We start from the raw sequence: 20,365 nt of genomic DNA, 5'->3' as shown, positions 1-20,365 counted from the left end.
TCAAATATTCCTTCAAAAACTTTACGGATCCACTAATTGTTCTGAAAACACCTTAAAAAACATTCATGTATCAGTTACTCTACTGGTAGAGTATCAACATTTAAAATTTGAACAAAAATCAATCAGTGAAATTACCTGACAAATTATAGTATTCAAATTTTGGCCGAATGCTGATTTCCGCTAGCAAAATATTTTATTCATGTTCAACCTCTGGCGTATCCTGAGGAAAAAATGTTGCTTTAAAGTAAATATTTGGATAGATGACCCAGGAACTTTTGGAACTCTTATGATTAGAGCTTTGTCTTTCAATAGTTGATAAGATTAGAATTTCAATCTGAAAACACAGTTATCTGAGACTCAAGTTCTGTTATGTTCCAGCATGCAGAGCTTTGAACTACAAATAACTGAGTAAAATAGAGATTTGTTTTATTATATCAAAATAAGGATATGTCATTATACTTATTAACACAAAATTCAAGAATGCATTTAAATATAGTTTATCTGAACAACCAAATAATTCACTGATCGCACTGATTTTTTTCCTCTTTAAATTAGACTTTAACTAATAAAATAAGCATAATTATATAATATTGTATAATATCCTTGTATCCATGGAAACTATTGAGTACGCTTTTTTTTGCATGGACTTGCTGAGAAAAAATGTCCTGCTCTATTGTTCAATGAGTTTTCCTGCCCAGAATCTTCACATGTCTCCACTGCCTCTTCAAGCAAGGCTTCATCCATGTCCTCTATATCCTCTGAGAAAGTCCTCTGGAAAAGGTCCAAGATGGTCTGCTGCTTGGGGTCCTGCTATGGAATTAAAGAGAAAGCCTTTTTCAAATTCTTGTTGACTTGTTTCTTTATAACAAAACAGCTCCGATCATCAGTAAGACATAAATTCAGAAAATTAACACAGGAAATGCATAGAGATTCAAAAAGCCTCCAGATACAAGAAAGAGAACTGAATCATATATTTATTTCTCTCTGCCATCTGAAACAAAATAAGAGAGGCACAGGAAACTAGTGATCAAATTCTCAGTAACAAAAGAACAAGTGTATCAAAAAAGCACTGTAACCAGTTGGGGCCTTCCTTTGATCCAAACATGGGCCCTAACTTCCCCAAAATAATCCTAATGGTACAGATAATCCTCAATTTAAGACTGGTTGCTTGGTGACCCATTTAAAGTTATGACTAACCCAAATACGGGACTTATGGTGTGGATTCGAAGTTCCAAAGGTGAGGCTCCCTCTGCAGCCATATGACCAAACTTAGGCACTCCACAACATGGCCACATTTATGCCAGTTTGCAGCATCTTGTGGTTGTGTGAACTTCATTTTATGGTGGTTTTGCCAAAATTGGCACTTAATCCCAGTTTTCAACAAAACTGCAAACCATTGGTTTGCTTAACGATTGCAGCATTTGCTTAATTACCACAGCTGTCACTTTATGATTGGTGTAGCCACTTAACATATGCCATGAAAAAGTTATAAAATCTTTGCCTTATGACCTGCGAACATAATGGGCATACTCCATTACGTCATATACAGGGGTGGGTTCTACTTACCTTTACTACCAGTTCACAACGGGATCATGCGCGCACCGAGCTTCAGCGCATGCACAGAAGCTTCTGCGCATGCACAGATCGTCTATGACGACATCCGGGTGGGAGGGCGGAGCCTGCCCCTGGTTTTACTACTGATCTGAACCGGGGGCAACCCACCACTGGTCATATGTCAAGGACTACTTGTAAATTACCTAACTGCCATGTATTCCTAGGAAAAGATCAATTCACTGACATTGCACATACAAGCTGACAAGTTTTATTTGATTAAACTTTACATAGCCGTCCTAGACAGGAGATTAGCCGCTGGAGGTCAAATGAGTGGGTGTGGCTAAAGAAAGAACTGAATAGGACTATAAGTAAAAGTGGATGAGTACATTCCTTCTTTCTCTGGAGCACACTTTCTTTCCTGGCCTCTCTCTTCTCTCCTCCTCAAGCATTAGGCTATGGGAAAGAGAGAGATAATTCTTAATAGAGGTTTGCATTTATTGCCTGGGGAAGTCTTCTGAAATTAGGCTGATGTGCACTTGTGCCCACAGATTTGCAAACCTCAGGCTCATGATTAGTATCTATAAGCAGGCTTTACTTCAAAATTGTTCCACATCATTTTGGTGTCACATCAGAAATTTTTACTGTTATTTTAACTACAGCCCTCACACGTCTCTTTCTTTATCCCATCATTAATTTTGCTTCTCTAAAGCAAGAATAGGGAACCAACGACTTTCTGGATTTATCCATCAATCATAGCCAGCTCAGGCAAGAGTGAAGGATTCTGGGAGAGCTTCAGGTTCCCTAATCCTGCTCTAAAGCAGGGGTCTCCAACATTGGCAACTTTAAGCCTGGTGGACTTCAACTCCCAGAATATAAAAATGTCATATTTATGTTTATATGTCTTAAATACTTTTGTATGTATTATAATCCCTATTTTCTTCCTTCTTTTGCTGCTCAAAGTATTATATGTTTCAAGAAAAACTACCTTACATTAAATTATGAAACACTGTTTGCCATACAGTTGTTTACCTTGCAGGTATAGTAATTTGTGGTTTCCGCTGTCTCAGAGAACTTGGCTTCTGATAAACCAGCTTCACCTAACACCCTGATCTTCTTTTCAATCAGTGGCCTATGGAAAATATAGTAATTTCAATTATCAAAACATACTGAGGGACAGTCCTTCAGTACTGTTTGCATACTAAAAATGGCTGTCATAATTAAGCTAAAACATCTAGTTACTATTTTAATCGTGCAGGTCATGAAAAATATTAAAAATTAGTTGTAATAAAACAATAGATGTCATGCATTAAATGTGTTCAATTTTTCTTGTAGAGGATTGTGTAATACAATCATTAGTACTGGATTGGGACCAGGTGTATTCTAATATCCTCACTCAGCCATAAAACCTGTTGACTGATTTGAGGCAATCATTGAACTTCAATTTATACTATCTCATATAGTTGCTTTGAAGATATTGGATGGGGATTCCATATACATGCCTTAAGTTCCTGAAGCAAAAGTAGCACATAAATGCAGTGTATAACTCTGAAAATTACAACATATGAATTGCTGAAGAGCATAAAGTAATTGTTGAGAACTGTCCAGACTTGCTTAAGATGGACAGCCATATAAACCTTATAAATAAATAAATAAATAAATAAATAAATAAATAAATAAATAAATAAATAAATAAATAAATAAATAAATAAATAAATAAATGTTATAAAGCATTTTTGGCCAAGAAATAACTTAAGTCACAAAACATTTTTGGCCAAGAATAGGTCCATTCCCTCTCAAAAGTCAGGTTTTCAATTCTCTATTCAAAGTATTGCAGTTAGATTTCAGCAGTATTTTGTATTTATTTATAACCCACTATTATTATCTATCAATAACTCAAGGTGGTGAACATACCTAATAGTCTTTCCTCTTATTTTGCCTGACACAAACCTGTGAGGTAGACTGAGTTGATAAAGAGTAACTGGTCCAAAGTCACCCAGCTGGCTTTCATGCCTAAAGTGGGACTAGAACTCATGATTTCCCAGTTTCTAGCCTGGTGCCTTATCAACTAGATCACCTGGCTCTTAGTAACCACATTAAAGCAATTTCAATTTCTGCAATAAAATTCTGTAATTGCATGTTTCTAGAATCCAAGTGCTTTATCATTATCTGTCATACTGATGAGGTTAGAGACAGCAAGAGGAAAATCAGGAAACAGTGCTGGATGTGCCATTTTATTACAATAAAATGAACTCGACTCCTAATGAAGTACCCTTTATTTTCTCAGGACCATAAGTCATAACCTATAGTGGCATAAAAACACTTTTTTCTGCCTACCATAAGTAATCATCTGCTGTGCCCTTTGCTACCAAATAATGGATATCCACAGAACTAGTCTGTCCAATTCGGTGTGCACGATCTTCAGCTTGCATCAAAACCTATATTTAAAAGTAGAATATATAAATGATAAAAAAAAGGGAACTGCTGTGTTTAATGAAGCAATAAACAATACTCCAATAAATAATAAACAATAAATCAATGATATAATGTACTTGGCATAATGTGATGGTACAAGTGATGGTATTTCAAGGGGATGACAAAAATATATTTAAAAATAAGAGAACTGATGGATGAAATTCCTAATGTACTCATTTTACAGACAAGATTCAGAGAGTATGTGGCTGTTCTTATAATAATGTTTAAATGGATCGGTCGGTTATTTGGTGTATTCCCATTTATATTAGAAAAATGATTTATTAACCTTCTTCAGACATTGCAAAATTGATGTTTTACATGCAAGAAAGAGAAGCAGAAACAAATACTATCTTCTCCTCCTCCCTTTTTCTTCCATATGCTATCAGTGAAGACCAACATGATAATTTCCAGCATATTTTTCATCATTTAAGTCACATGGGGAGACTCTAAGTAAGTTTTTGCTCTTCTCTATGCTAAGGGAAACAGACTTAACACGCTCACCACAAGTTCCAATGGATTTTTTAAATAGTAGAACAGCTTATAAAGCAAACTAGTTTTAACTCCTTTTGACAAAAGAGCACTAACATAAAAATCAATCAAAGAGATTGGGACAAAAGTATCCTACACATAATACTTACCTGCAGGCAATATTTTTCCCCTAAGTTTCATCAATGACCATAGCTACAAAGCAATTCTGCTAGAAGGCTAAGGTCAGCATAAAAGAATTGGAGCTACTAGTTTCTGTACAAAATTGTGTGAAGCAAAATTACTTCTTCCTTGCCAAAATTCTTCCTTCTCTATATTTTCTACTTTAACCAGAATGATATTGTTTTATTTTTGGGCTATTTTAGCTTGGTGTTGGTTTTTTTAAGTGTCAGCTGTGCACAGTCTGGGTGAATGGATAACTTATTTAAGCAGAAGTAGTACTGGGCAAAGTCTTCTTACCCCAGGGTTCCAGAACAGTTCAGTAAATACAACCAAGTCGGCAGAGGAGAGGGTAAGCCCCATATTAGCAGCGGTCAAGGAGAGGATGGCTACCGACAGCTTCTCAGAGAACTGGAATTCTTGACTGAGGGACTGACGTTCAGCTGAGGGAGTGGAACCATCAATACGAATGAAGCCAATGTTCTGAAAGAGAAGGTGAAGAAATGAAGAATAACTTATCATCAGGGTTTGCTTTTTTCTTAGCTCCTGTCTAAGAAAATGTAAAGATTTGTTCCTCACTATGCCAAGCTGAGCTTTTCAGAACCAAGCGATTACAAGTCACATTCCTGTATTTGTATCTAAATAAGTTCCATTTGTATCCCAAGATATATAAGTTGTCCCCATAGTCAAATATTAGGCAAAATCTATATATGCTCATTTTCAGTTATTACATCATCTAACAAACAAAATAATTGCAAGCTATTGGACTCAGTTTCATGAATAGAATTAAAATGTGAAGAATTCATATGTAAAGAAGATTATTTAGACTAGCGATTCCAATCTATTGCATAGTGCGGGTATCAAAATTAAAAATGGCAAATGTCTATCCAGCCTTTACTTGAAAATATGAAGCACAGGGGAGCTCACTAGGAAAACTTTAGTACAGGATCTTCTGTTTTCCTTATATTCAATTACAGCCTGCCTCACAGGGTTATTTCGGAGGTAAAGTAAGAGAAGATCCTTTTCAGGTCTCAGGAAAAACAATAATTAACTAAAGAATTGAACTAGGATCAGGAATATCCACCTTCAAGTCATGACCTGACAATGGGAGTTATGTAGCAGCAATTGTACCTTTTTCTCCAGTTCTTCACTGATTGCATCCAAAATTAGTTTGTGATGAGCAAATACCAGAAATTTCTGTCTTCCACTTTCCAATAAATCTAGGATATATTCTCTGCATTTAGGGAGAGAGAAATAAACATAAATAACATCATTTTTGCATGCAGTTGAGATTCAGAGAAACAAGATAATTTAAAGCAGAGCGTTTGGCGCTACAAGACAAAATCAAAAGTATTATAATACTTTTGCCTTCAACCTACACAAAGGTATTGTAATGTTGAATAAAGTCGAACCGAGGGTATGGTCAAGTACCCTATCTGTTAAGGCTAAATGTTGTCTCCAAAGGCTTGGTTAATAGCTAACTCTAGCCAATAACAATCAATCTTCAAAAAAAGCTGAAGCAACTACAATGCTGTGGATACTATCTCCACATATTGCTGGCCTTGAAGTCATGAGCGGGCATGGCAAAATTTAAGCAAAGGCTTTTGGATATCATATGGAACTTAGTCACATTTCTATAAAGAATGCACAGGAAAATCAGATCTGTTTTAGGATATCTTGAGGAATTTCACAAGACCTTTTACAAATACCACAAGACATTTACACCAACAGTTTGACGTCTTATTGTTAGCAGTTCTTGAGGGTACATACAGAAAAATTCCTTCACAAAGAGAAGCGTGGGTGCTGCTGGGTCCTAGGCTCACATCTTACTCTATTATGACTTCTACAAAGATTCCTGTAACAGTTAGCATCTCTTCTTATGCCATTTCCCAAATTCATAGCCTGGAGGATTCAAAGCCTATTAGCCATAAGCTAAGCAAAGAAACCTTAGCTCTAAGGTAAGGAAACAGTTGCTTCAGTTGATTGGCAGTTCATCTTCCTGTTTGCAATCTCTACATAAAAAATTGCCTGATCAAAATGATTAATGTTAAATTAAAATAATGGAAACAAATGGTGTTTGTCTCACTAAGCACAGCTTAACAAAATTCATTAGACTGTCTCACTACAGGTATTTCCATTGTAATTCTTAACTCTTTTAACAGACATTTAATATAATATAATATAACAACAGAGTTGGAAGGGACCTTGGAGGCCTTCTAGTCCAACCCCCTGCCCAGGCAGGAAACCCTACACCATCTCAGTCAGATGGTTATCCAACATTTTCTTAAAAATTTCCAGTGTTGGAGCATTCACAACTTCTGCAGGCAAGTCATTCCACTTATTAATTGTTCTAACTGTCAGGAAATTTCTCCTTAGTTCTAAGTTGCTTCTTTCTTTGATCAGTTTCCACCCATTGCTTCTTGTTCTACCCTCAGGTGCTTTGGAGAACAGCCAGACTCCCTCTTCTTTGTGGCAACCCCTGAGATATTGGAACACAGCTATCATGTCTCCCCAGTCCTTCTTTTTATTAAACTAGACATACCCAGTTCCTGCAACCGTTCTTCATATGTTTTAGCCTCCAGTCCCCTAATCATCTTTGTTGCTCTTCTCTGCACTCTTTCTAGAGTCTCAACATCTTTTTTACATCGTGGCGACCAAAACTGGATGCAATATTCCAAGTATGGCCTTACCAAGGCATTATAAAGTGGCACTAACACTTCACGTGATCTTGATTCTATCCCTCTGTTTATGCAGCCCAGAACTGTTTTTCTCTAGGATTTCTCTAGGATCCCTGCAAATCAAGATTATCTTGCAACTTTTCATTATAGCCAGTGTTGATCTGATAATTAGCTGCACTACAAGCCAAAAAAAAAAAAAAAAGCAACTTACAGGATACAGTGAATTTTGGCTTCTGAAGTCTTGTTGTAGAAGATAATGAGTGCTTCCTTCTGTTCTTGCTTCTGAAAAAGTTATTTGAAAAACTCATTGGTGATACCTGCAAACTCAGAGGGTTAGAAAGATTCACAACTTTTTTGAAGTACCATTTTTAAAAATCCTATAACCTCTGAATTGCATATTCAACCCAATGCAAATTAATTACTACTCTGACCTATCCTTCTTTTGGTTTTTACCTTTAGGTGAATTAGGATTAAGAATGCTAAAAACTAGTCTCATTAAACCAAGTACCAAAAGGAACAGTTTTCAGAAATTTATAAACCATTTTTTTTTGCCCCCAAACTAGCAGTATTTGCTAAATTTGACAATTGTAAAATTCTGAAAACACTAGGCACCAATTCATTTATTTGTTAAATTTATATGCTGCCCATCTCACTATCAAAGAGACAGTGGCCAACTAATTTCTTAGTCACTAGGAATGGGTAGCTACCATAAGGTGAAACAACAATCTGTTTAAAAGTCCCTTAGTAATTTCCCTTTTTTCCTATGGCTAATGTCATGGCTAATATATAACTTATACATATATATAATACATATAAAGTATATATCCCATAGCTAATGATACATGTATAATGTATCCAAATGTATACAGTATTTGAAATAAATTTATCAGCATAGCATATTTCTATAGCCACAGTTCTATAATTTATCAGTTTCAACAAAATAAATATCAGTGGATTTCACAACATCTATGTATTATTTATCAGTTTTGCAACTCAAAACATTTTAGAAATCATAAAGCTTTGATTAAAGCACCAAAGAAATCCTATGAACATTAAATAACTCTTAATAGGAAAAGAAATCCTTTAACTATTTATCAAATTCTGATTTTCTTTTATTCTAAAATAGTGGTGACCAAGCACATGGAGACTTGCAACATTTCATTATTTAAGTTTCTTAGGTGCCCTCCTCCCCACCCGTGTGCTTTTGCCCTAGATCCATTTGAAGATACATTCAGTGCATAACATGTGAAGTGGGCCTGGTTTAAGGTTTTCCATCCATGAACTTTATCTTCTGGTAGTTGCCTCTCAAACGATGGCAGAGCTTAACCAAAGTCACCCTGTCTCCTCTCCAGTCTGCCAAATGGGCAAACCTTCGTTAAAACCTGCATAGTCAGCGCTCTTGCCTTATAACAAACCTATTCAAACAGAGCCACCTCTCTCACCTGACAAACACAAGCATATCATGCCAAACCCTACTTTATGCTAATCTTCGTTATGAATCAGTACTATGGTTTGAGCTTTCAAACACACCACAGAGAAAGCACAGAGTGGATTTGTTTGGTTTTAAAGCACCCGGCTTTAGAAACTCACTGCATATGTCCTTTCTTCATCGGTTAGTACCATTCTGAGATGTGGGGATTCTAGATTCTAGAATTTCAAATTCTAGAATTTGAAAAAATAAATTACAATTATAGTTGGCAAGCAGAAATTCATTTAGAAGACAAACAAATCATGTTTTCCACTTTCAAACTGTTATTTTAGCATTCTAATTAAATACAGCCAATATTTTCAACTTACACTTTTAAAACCCTTTGCCATTTGTTTTGCAGCTGCTGTCAACTCGGCCTTGGTTCTTGTATTAATGCCTTCAGGGGTTACCACTATCATTTTGCGTTGTTTTGCAGGAAGCTGAGAAAGCACATCAGATTTCAGGCGACGGATCATGATAGTTTCTTCTAACAGGAGCTTCAGTTCCCCAAGGTTGGAAGATCCAGAATAATCCCATCCCCAGGGCCTCTGAAATGCACGGAGGACATTAATGTGAGTTGCAATGCAAAGTGAGAGCCTTTCCCACATCAGCCCAATAAACATTTGAAAACACCCACCTCAGCCTCATATGGACCCTTTGCATAAAAATGGGGAAAAAATGAATTTATGATTTATGGGTTTGATTATTAGGGTAGATTATATAAAGAAGAGCAATATGATATAAATTTAGAGAAGGATCAAAATATATTTGTACTTATATTTGTACTGAAGAATATCAGAAGCCACTTCTTTATACTTTTTTCTTTCTTATTTTTCTTCAACTTTTTTTTTTTGTATTTTTTCTTCTTCATATTCGTTTGTGTTAGTTTTTATCTTCTAGTTTAAAACTTCTAATAAACATTATATACACCCCCTCCCCCTTTCCCTATTGCAAGGACTTGCATTTGAATTGTAAGGAGGACTTCAGTACTCATTTGTCCTTTATGGCATTCTAAGGATATCAGTCTCTTTGTAGTCCTGTTGGCAAGTCTAATTCAAATAAATCTCTGCATAAGTGTAATGGGATTACTGGCTCTTTACAACCAGCAACAAAAAAGCTTCTTACTTAAAACAAATAGCTCAGAATAAAGGAGGAACAGTTTGTATACTTCTTAAAAAAGCTTTCCACTGTTATAGCAAAACCCCTAAGCGTAATCTTTGCAAAATCTTTCAGGACCAGCTCCCTTCCCAAACTATGGTCATTAGCCATGGTCATCCCTGTCTTCAAAAAAGGAGACCCCAGCCTAGTTGAAAATTACAGACCAATTTATTTATGCTGCATCACCTGCAAAGTAATGGAATCAATCATCAACCAATCCATCACCCTCCACCTTGAAACAAACAACCTACTCTCTAATAAACAATTTGGTTTCAGAAAAAAAAATTATCCTGTAATTTACAACTTCTTCACTGCAAAAACATATGGACTACAAATCTTGACCAGGGCAAAGCAATAGATGCAATTTACATAGACTTCTGTAAAGCGTTTGACTCAGTGGTACATGACAAACTTCTTCTAAAACTTAAATCCTACGGCATCTCCAGACCCCTCCATAATTGGATAACAGCGTTCCTGTCAAAATAGACAAGTGGTCAAAATAGGCAGTGCCCTATCAAATCCCGCTCCTGTCAATAGCGGTGTCCCCCAAGGCAGCGTTCTAGGACCAACACTCTTCATATTATACATTAACAACCTCTGTGACCATATTATAAGTAATTGTGTTCTCTTCGCCGATGATGTTAAACTATTTAACATTACCAACAATGCGGCTACCCTTCAAAAAGACCTTGACTTTGTGTCGGAATGGTCAAAAATTTGACAACTCCAAATTTCAACCAGCAAATGCTCTGTTGTACACATTGGAAAAAAGAATCAGAAAACTAAATACAAGCTTGATGGACATTACCTTGCAGATGACCCTCACCCCATCAAAGACCTTGGAGTTTTCATATCAAACGATCTAAGTGCCAAAGCCCACTGCAACTACATAGCCAAAAAGGCTTTAAAAGTTGTAAACTTAATCTTGCATAGCTTCTTCTCCAGAAAGATTACACTACTAACCAGAGCATACAAAACATTTGCTAAACCAATTCTCGAATACAGCTCGCCTGTCTGGAACCCACACCTCATTTCAGACATTAATACAATTAAGTGTGTCCAGAAATATTTTACAAGAAGAGTTCTCCACTCCTCTGATTACAACAAAATACCTTATGCCACCAGACTTGAAATCCTAGGTTTAGAAAATTTAGAAGTCCGCCGCCTTCGACATGATCTGAATATAACTCATAAAATCATCTGCTACAATGTCCTTCCTGTCGAAGACTACTTCAGCTTCAATCGCAACAATACACGAGCACACAACAGATTTAAACTTAATGTGAACTGCTCCAATCTTGATTGTAGAAAATATGACTTCAGTAACAGAGTTGTTAATGCTTGGAATGCACTACCTGACTCTGTGGTCTCTTCCCAAAATCCCCAAAGCTTTAACCAAAGACTATCTACTATTGACCTCACCCCATTCCTAAGAGGTCTGTAAGGGGCGTGCATAAGAGCACCAGTGTGCCTACCGTTCCTGTCCTAATGTTCTCTTTAATTGTATCCAATTTGTATGGTTATTTCATGCTTATACTTATATATACTGTTGTGTTTGACAAATAAATAAATAAAAATAAATAAATAAATAAATAAACTAGCATCAGATACAAGTCACAAATACCTGGGCATCAGCTTAAAGGTACCCAATGCCCCACTGAAACTGTTATGTTATACTTGATGATGGGTGGTAGAACTGGGTGCTAGTAAAGATTCCACAAGCACAAACTTGGTCCATCCCTGCCACAGAGTGCTTTCTTTTGCTATTCTAGAAGTGCCTTTTCCACTCACACCTCATACTAACTAATGGCGGATCCATTCTGGGAAGCATGCATTTTGTTTGTTTGCTTATTTATTACATTTTTATTCCACCTTTCTTATTTTTATAAGTGAGAACGGTGGACATACTTAACACTTATTCCTCATCCTGTTTTCCTCACAAAAATCTAGTAGTAGTAGTAGTAGTAGTAGTAGTAGTAGTAATAATAATAATAATAATAATAATAATAATAATAATAATAATAATAATAATAATAATAATAATAATAATAATAATATTTTAATTTGTATACCGCCCTTCTCCCGAAGGACTCAGGGCGGTGAACAGGCAGATAAAATACAAATACACACAACAACTAAAAACATCCCTTAAAAAACTAATTGAAATGCCCAAAATATTAAAAGACGTACTCCCCCGTAAAATAACAAAATTTTAAAAACCCATCCAATAAAAATAAAAATCAGGCTAGTCCAGCCATACGAAATAAATAAGTTTTAAGTTCGCGGCGAAAGGTCCTAAGGTCAGGTAATTGTCGAAGTCCGAGGGGAAGTTCGTTCCACAGGGTCGGAGCTCCCACAGAGAAGGCCCTCCCCCTGGGGGCCACCAGTCGACACTGTTTGGCTGACGGCACCCTGAGGAGTCCCTCTCTGTGGGAGCGTACTGGACGATGGGCGATCGAAGCCGGCAGTAGGCGGTCCCGTAGATAGCCCGGTCCTAAGCCATGGAGCGCTTTAAAGGTGGTAACCAATACCTTGAAGCGCACCCGGAAAGCAACAGGTAGCCAGTGCAGTCTGCGCAGGATAGGTGTTACGTGGGAGCTCCGAGACGCTCCCTCAATAACCCGCGCAGCCGCGTTCTGAACTAGCTGAAGTCTCCGGGTGCTCTTCAAGGGGAGCCCCATGTAGAGAGCATTGCAGTAGTCCAGGCGAGAGGTAACGAGAGCATGAGTGACTGTGCATAAGGCATCCCGGTCCAGGAAAGGACGCAACTGGCGGATCAGGCGAACCTGATAAAATGCTCTCCTGGAGACGGTCGCCAAATGGTCTTCAAAGAACAACCGACCCTCCAGGAGCACGCCCAAGTTGCGTACCTTCTCCATCGGGGCCAGTAGGGTGGGGTGGGCTGAGAGAGTGTGTTTGGTCCAAAATCACTCAGTTAGTTTTCATGCCTAAGGCAGAACTAGAAGTCCCAATCTTTTGGTTTCTAGCCTGGTGCCTTAACCATTATGTTATTGTTTTAGTATTTATATTATTTATAAGAGCGTGGTGGCACAATGATTAGAATGCAGTTTTGCAGGCTAATTCTGCTGACTGCCAACTGCCAGCAGTTTGGCAGTTCGAATTTCACTGACTCAAGATTGACTCAGCCATCCATCCTTCTGAGGTCAATAAAATGAGGAGCCAGATTGTTGGGGGCAATAGGCTGATTCTGTAAACTGCTTAGAGACGGCTGAAAAGCACTGTGAAGTCGTATGTAAGTCTAAGTGCTATTGCTGTTACCATTGCTGTCTTTTTTAATATATAACTGAAGGTGGGAAGTATACCTAATATTCCTGTTTCCTAGTTTCCTTGCATCAATAATCCTGTGAGATTAGTTGGGCTGAGAGAATGAATAGAATAGAATAGAATAGAATAGAATAGAATAGAATAGAATAGAATAGAATAGAATAGAATAGAATAGAATAGAATAGAAATTTTTATTGGCCAAGTGTGATTGGACACACAAGGAATTTATCTTGGTGCATATGCTCTCAGTGTACATAAAAGAAAAGATACCTTCATCAAGGTACAACACTTACAACACTTAATGATAGTCATAGGCTACAATTAAGCAATCAGGAAACAATATCAGTATAAATTGTAAGGATACAAGCAACAAAGTTACAGTCATAAGTGGAAGGAGATGGGTGATGGGAATGATGAGACGATTAATAGTAGATGTATATAATATAATAAAGATGTTATCCAATAAGCCATTTTGAGACTATTTCTTAGAGATCACCGGGACCTGGTTTGCTTTTGACTGGCCCAAAGTCACCCAGCTGGTTTTCATGTGTAAGGCAGGTCTAGAACTCTAAGTCCCCAGGTTTCTAGGCCAGCACTTTCAACACTACACCAAACTGGCTCTCTTCTATGAATGTATTTATGGATGTTGAAGTAACATCTAGCTCTCGATAGCCTTAAAACACTACCCCTTATAACTGTGCTTGAAATTTAACCAAAAACTCAATAACAATATACCTTTGTCTATTCAGTGTATGCAATTCACTTATCTTTTTGCTAATATAGGCTAATACTATATAACCACAAACATTTCCATGCCTGGAAAAAGAGGGATAAATCAATGAATTCTGATGTTGCAGAAAACTAGGGGAGCAAATTAGCTGCACTGAGCACCCATAGTAAGTTCTTCTTAATTTTTGGTCCTATTTCAAAAAGATTGGAGACACGGCTACAGTAGATTCTTTTCCTACTTTGCTCATTCCATGCTGTGGGTTACACATAGACATAACCTATCAAACACATCACATTATGTATAAACAACACTGCTACATTTGATCAACAAACAATAACTAGGAAATCCTAGCTAATAATTCTGCGAACCATGCCTTACATGTCTATAAATTACATAGGAAGTCATTACAGTTAATTTTGGAATGAAAATTTTCTGTAGGGTAAACAAATGAATCTTTATATGAATATGAATGGACAAAGAACTTTAGAAAAACCTGTGGCATTTTACAAAACAAATGTTATTAAAGAGTCATTCTGGATAAAAAGATTCTGGACAAAGAATTTAACATTAAAGTTCACAGATGAGATGTACGACCATGGCAACAGAAGATCAGATTCTCCTAAGGCAGCGGTTCTCAACCTGTGGGTCAGGACCCCGTTGGGGATCGAATGACGATTTGCTAGGGGTCGCTTAAGACCATCGGAAATAGGTGAGGTATACTTGTGAGTCGAAGATTTGCGCTCCAATGGTTGACTACACAAGCCAGCTGCAGGCTCTTCAAATCGCTAGCCGAATTCGGCTTCAGGCACAATGAATTAAAAAAGAGAGAAATCTTTGCTCTGATGTCTCCCTCTCAAGCCAGCTGCAATCACTAGCCTAATCGTTAGCCTAATCTGGCTTCAGGCGCGATAAACTTAATAGGGGAGGAGTCTCCGCTTTAATGCCTCCGTCCTCAAGGCAATCGCAAGCAGTTCAGATCGCTAGCCAATATGGCTTCAGGCGCGATAAATTCAAAACGAAAATAATTTTATGGTTGGGGTCACCACATTGTGGGGAATTGTATTAAAGGGGTCGCAGCACTATAAAGGTTGAGAACCACTGTCCTAAGGCTTCTCAGCTTTTATCATTTGCTCAAGGAGGATTGAATTTCATTTCCATTAAGGGCATCTTTTTTTTTGTTAAAGCAAGACAATTATAGGAGCATGCATTCTACAGCCTGTTGGTGCTGTAAAAAGTGATTCTCTCTACAGAAAGGAATCTGCAAACCAAATTTGCTAAATCCATACAGAGCATGAAATGCTCTCCAGCATGAAAGATTATTATTCCCAAATAGCCTTTTTTCTGATAAACATACAAGTATACCTAGATTACCTGCTTAGCATCACAGTAGCGGACCCCAAATTCATGGAACTGAGGGAAGAAGGTTGGCTGGACCATTGCAATCTGTGTGTACAGCTCTGCAGGACGTGACATGGCAGGGGTTCCTGATAATAAGATTACACGTTTGGCAGCCTGCATGGGAATAATGTCACAAAAGCGAATTATACCAAGCAATGAGGAGGAGGAAAAACTTTCTTGTCCAGAAATGGTGGATTTAGGTGCCAACTTGCTTTAATCTCACCTCTACTGGCAATTCAACAGGTGGGAAATTAGTGCGAAACAACAGTTTTAAGTCTTTTGGTAGCATCATACTTTGAACATTCAAATAACATGATAGGCAGCAGTCAAAACAGAGTACTTTACAACATTTTTTTCCTCTTAGCTGATGTTTGATTTCAGTTAAATAAAGCAAACCCCAACTGATTAGTGTTATTCTTAGTCCAGCTATTTCATGTAGGAGCTTCCCTTTGGAATGTTTCTGATGAAAAGGGGCACTTATCAGATCAACAAAAGCATATCCAAGAAAATGGAAATGGTCTTCCTCTGGTTTTTTTGAATATTGTTATTTTTGTGTACAGGTAACCCTCACTTACTGATTGCCTTGTTCAATAATCATTCAAAGTCACAGCGATGCTGAAAAAATAAATTTACAATTTACATGATCTTCACATACCTCAGTCAAGGGCTCACCATTACAGCAGTATGCACTGTCCTGTGCCTGAGCTGTTTTCTCCTCCTTCCCTTCTTCTGCAGTGAAGAGGAAGGGTTTACAAAAAAGTAAGCAGGCACACGGGGAGTACATCAACTATTATAGTGTACTGCCCTGCTTTCTGTGTGTATTCCCCACTATGAGTCCGTTTACTCTCTTATAATCCCTTCCTCTCCAATGAATGTAAATAGAATTAATTACTAATTATCCCAGAGCTAGGATAAACATTCCAAAGAGCTGGGGAGTAGAGAAAAGGAAAACGTAGCTATGGTCATGTTATTTTCACCTAGTGACCTCTCTGCTTAATGACAGCTGCTGGTCCCAATTGTAGTCACTATATATAAGACTACTTATATATAAAAGACCTCCTTCATGGATTACTGCCTTGTCATGACGAAGGGGCTTGCGCAGCTCAATGAAGCTATGAGCTATGCCGTGCAGGGACACCCAAGATGGACAGATCATAGCAGAGAGCTCTGACAAAACGTGATCCACTAGAGAAGAAAATGGCAACCCACTCCAGTATCTTTTCCATGAAAACCCCATGGACAATACCAAAAGAAAAAAAGATATGATTCTGGAAGATGAGCCCCTCAGGTCAGAAGGTGTCCAATATGTTACTGGGGAAGAGTGGAGGGCTAGTACTAGTAGCGCCAGAAAGAATGAAGCAACTGGGCTAAAGCCAAAAGGACGCTCAGCTGTGGATGTATCTGGTGGTGACAGGAAAGTCCGATGCTGTAAAGATTTTTTCTCCATAGGAAACTGGAATGTCAGATCCATGAATCAAGGCAAGCTGGATGTGGTCAAACAAGAGATGACAAGACTGAACATCGACATCTTATAAATCAGCGAACTAAAATGGACAGGAATGGGTGAATTTAATTCAGATGGCTATCAGGTACTGCGGACAAGAATCCCTCAGAAGAAATGGAGTAGCCTTCATAGTCAATAAAAGAGCAGGAAAAGCAATACTGGGATACAATCCTCAAAATGACAAAATGATCTCAGTTCAGGTCCAAGACAAACCATTCAATATCCCAATAATCCAAGTATTTGCCTCAACCACTGGCGCTGAAGAAGATGAAACAGACCGGTTCTATGAAGCCCTATAGCACCTTATAGAATTAACACCAAAAAATGATGTTGTTATCATCATGGGGGATTGGAATGCTAAAGTAGGAAGCCAAAAGATAACTGGAATAACAGGCAAATTTGTCCTTGGAGTACAAAATGAAATAGGGCACAGGCTGATAAAATTTTGTCAAGAGAATACGATGGTCATAGCAAACACTCTTTTCCAACAACCCAAGAGACAGCACTACACATGGACATCACCAGACGGTCAACACAGAAATCAGATTGACTATGTGCTCTGCAGCCAAAGATGGAGAAGCTCTATATAGTCAGTAAAAACAAGATCAGGAGCTGACTGGCTCAGATCATGAGCTTCTCCTTGCAAAATTTAGGCTTAAATTGAAGAAAGTAGGGAAAAGTCCCAGGCCACTCAGGTATGAACTAAATCATATCCCTGATAAATATACAGTAGAGGTGACAAATAGATTTAAAGAATTAGATCTGATAGACAGAGTGCCTGAAGAACTATGGACAGATGTTTGCAACATTGTTTTAGCAACTAAAACCATCCCAAAGAAAAAGAAAGGCAAGAAAGCAAAATGGCTGTCTGAGGAAGCTTTGCAAATAGCTGAGGAAAGAAGGGAAGTGAAAGACAAGGGAGAAAGAGAAAAATACACCCAGCTGAATGCAGAATTCCAGAGAATAGCTAGAAGAGATAAGAATGCATTCTTAAATGATCAGTGCAAAGAAATAGAAGAAAACAATAGAATAGGGAGGACTAGAGATCTCTTCAAGAAAATTGGAGATATGAAGGGAACATTTCATGCAAAGTTGGGCATGATAAAGGACCAAAGTGGCAGGGAACTAACAGAGGCAGAAGACATTAAGAGATTACACAGAAGAACTATACAAGAACGAGCTTAACATACCTGATAACCACGATGGGGTGGTCACTGGACTTGAGCCAAACATCCTAGAATGTGAAGTCAAATGGGCCTTCAGAAATCTGAGCAACAACAAAGCTAGTGGAGGAGACTAGCTTTGTATTCCAGCTGAGCTATTCAAAATCTTAAAAGATAATGCAGTAAAAGTGCTACACTCAATTTGTCAGCAAATTTGGAAAATTCAGCAGTGGACACAGGATTGGAAAAGGTCAGTTTACATTCCAATTCCAAAGAAAGGCAATGCCAAAGAATGTTCAAACTATCACACCATTGCACTCATTTCACATGCTAGTAAGATTATGCTTAAAATCCTACAAGCTAGGCTCCAGCAGTATGTGGATCGAGAACGACCAGAAGTACAGGCAGGATTTCGAAGAAGTAGAGGAACTAGAGATCAAATTGCCAACATACGCTGGATCATGGAGAAAGCTAGGGAGTTCCAGAAGAACATCTACTTCTGCTTCATTGACCATGCTAAAGCCTTTGATTGTGTGGATCACAACAAATTGTGGCAAGCTCTTAAAGAGATGGGAGTACCAGACCATCTTATTTGTCTCTTGAGAAACCTATATGCGGGTCAAGAAGCAACAGTGAGAACTGGACACGGAACCACTGATTGATTCAAAATTGGGAAAGGAGTCTGGCAAGGCTATATACTGTTGCCCTGCCTAATTAACTTATATGCAGAGCACATCATGAGAAAGCTGGGGGCTAGATGAATCAAAAGTTGGAATTAAGATTGCCGGGAGAAATATCAACAACCTCATATATGCAGATGATACCACTCTAATGGCAGAAAGTGTAGAGGAACTAAAGAACTTCTTGATGCGGGTGAAGGAGAGTGCAAAAGTTGGCTTGAAACTCAACATTAAGAAAACTAAGATCATGGCATCTGGCCCTCTCAATTCCTAGTAAATAGATGGGGAAGAAATGGAGATAGTGACTCGGTCCAAGATCACCACAGATGGGGACTGCAGCCAAGAAATTAAAAGACACTTGCTCCTGGGGAGCTATGGCAAATCTAGACAGCATACTAAAAAGCAAAGACATCACCCTGCCAACAAAAGTGCGTATAGTCAAGGCTATGTGTTGTGACCCAGGTTCCTGGACCCAGACTCCTGGACTCGGATGATTCAGAAAATGAGGGAGAAGACCTGGCAAGCCCTGCTTCTCTTGAGCCCTCTCCCTCCCTGGCACCCACTCAAAGGGAGGGGCCGGCAAGGCCTGATTCTCCCGGGCCTTCTTCTGATTTGGCAACGCCCCAAGAACAGTTTTGGAGGGACGCAAGATTACGAAGGCTTGATCGACGTGCGCAGCAGCGGAAGAGTTGGGACAAAGCCAAGTCATAATTGTCATGCAGTGACATCTGCAGAGACTATAAATAGGAGGCGGGACTTCCTGGTTTTTTGTCTCGGACAAAGCAATGAATTTGGCGCAAGCTAATTCATGGAGGGAAGAATATATTCGTGAGTAATTCTGGCCTTATCTATAATTTCCTCGTTATCTCCAGAAACTTGGCAGGCCCGTGGGTAGACGTGGCCAGGACATGTATCTATGTAAATAAAAGGAAAAAAGGAAGGCCTCTGACGGACTCTTTGCTGGGAGTATTGGGGAAGGAAACAGAACATTTTGTCCAAGACCTGACTAAAACATCTTCCACCAAAGATGGATCAGCAGCAGGTACAGCAGCAGTTAGAGCAGCTACAGCGGCTAATCAACAGCTCCAGCAGCAAGTGGCTCACTTGGCAGGCCAACTTGCTGCCAGGAATGTGCCTGCAGCCCCCATCCTCCCACCTCCTCCTCGCCGCAAGTGCCCGATAACCGTGCGGATAAGTTTTCTGGGCAGCCTGAGATGTTCCCGACCTTCTTGGGACAGTGCCAGCTCTACATGGCTATGAGGCCAGAGGATTTCCCAGACGACCGGGCTAAGGTGGCCTTCGTGATTAACCTTCTTTCCGGCTCGGCTGCTCGATGGGCCACGCCTCTTGCTCCAGGACAGCCCCTGCTGGCGGACCAACAGCGTTTTGGCAGCACCTCGCACCATGTATGAGGACCCGTTCGAATGCTGACGGCAACCAGGCGCCTTAAGGAACTCCGTCAAGGGAAACGCCCCCTGCAGGAGTACATCGCCGAATTTCGTCTTTTGTGCCAGGACTCTGACTGGAATGATGCAGCGCTGGTGGGCCAGCGTTCAGGAGGGACTCTCAGAGGAATTGCAAGACGAGCTGGCCCGCGTGGGCGCGCGGACCCTCGACAACTTGGTGCCCT

At 38.9% G+C, this 20,365-nt stretch overlaps 1 protein-coding gene across 3 annotated transcripts in view; it reads right to left on the bottom strand.

Moving 5' to 3' along the window:
• Positions 1-425: 425 nt before the first annotated feature.
• Positions 426-20,365, bottom strand: part of SMARCAL1 (SWI/SNF related, matrix associated, actin dependent regulator of chromatin, subfamily a like 1) — a 43,563-nt gene continuing 23,623 nt past the window's right edge. For 2 of the 3 annotated variants that reach the window (XM_058195998.1, XM_058196005.1), the window contains 8 exons: positions 15,362-15,502; positions 9,147-9,365; positions 7,561-7,631; positions 5,803-5,905; positions 4,972-5,154; positions 3,889-3,989; positions 2,584-2,683; positions 426-810 (listed from right to left, as the gene is read on the bottom strand). In XM_058195998.1, coding sequence (XP_058051981.1) covers positions 619-810; positions 2,584-2,683; positions 3,889-3,989; positions 4,972-5,154; positions 5,803-5,905; positions 7,561-7,631; positions 9,147-9,365; positions 15,362-15,502 — 1,110 coding nt within the window. In that variant the 3' untranslated portion in view covers positions 426-618. The remainder of the gene's footprint in view (positions 811-2,583; positions 2,684-3,888; positions 3,990-4,971; positions 5,155-5,802; positions 5,906-7,560; positions 7,632-9,146; positions 9,366-15,361; positions 15,503-20,365) is intronic. The other variant, XM_058196015.1, reaches the window with a different exon arrangement.

This window comes from Ahaetulla prasina, chromosome 1 (genome assembly GCF_028640845.1).
Source record: "Ahaetulla prasina isolate Xishuangbanna chromosome 1, ASM2864084v1, whole genome shotgun sequence".
In the NCBI taxonomy this organism is placed as follows: Eukaryota; Metazoa; Chordata; class Lepidosauria; order Squamata; family Colubridae; genus Ahaetulla; species Ahaetulla prasina.
The sequence above is the reverse complement of the archived record's forward strand: the minus strand, read 5'-3'. Positions and strand labels throughout refer to the sequence as shown.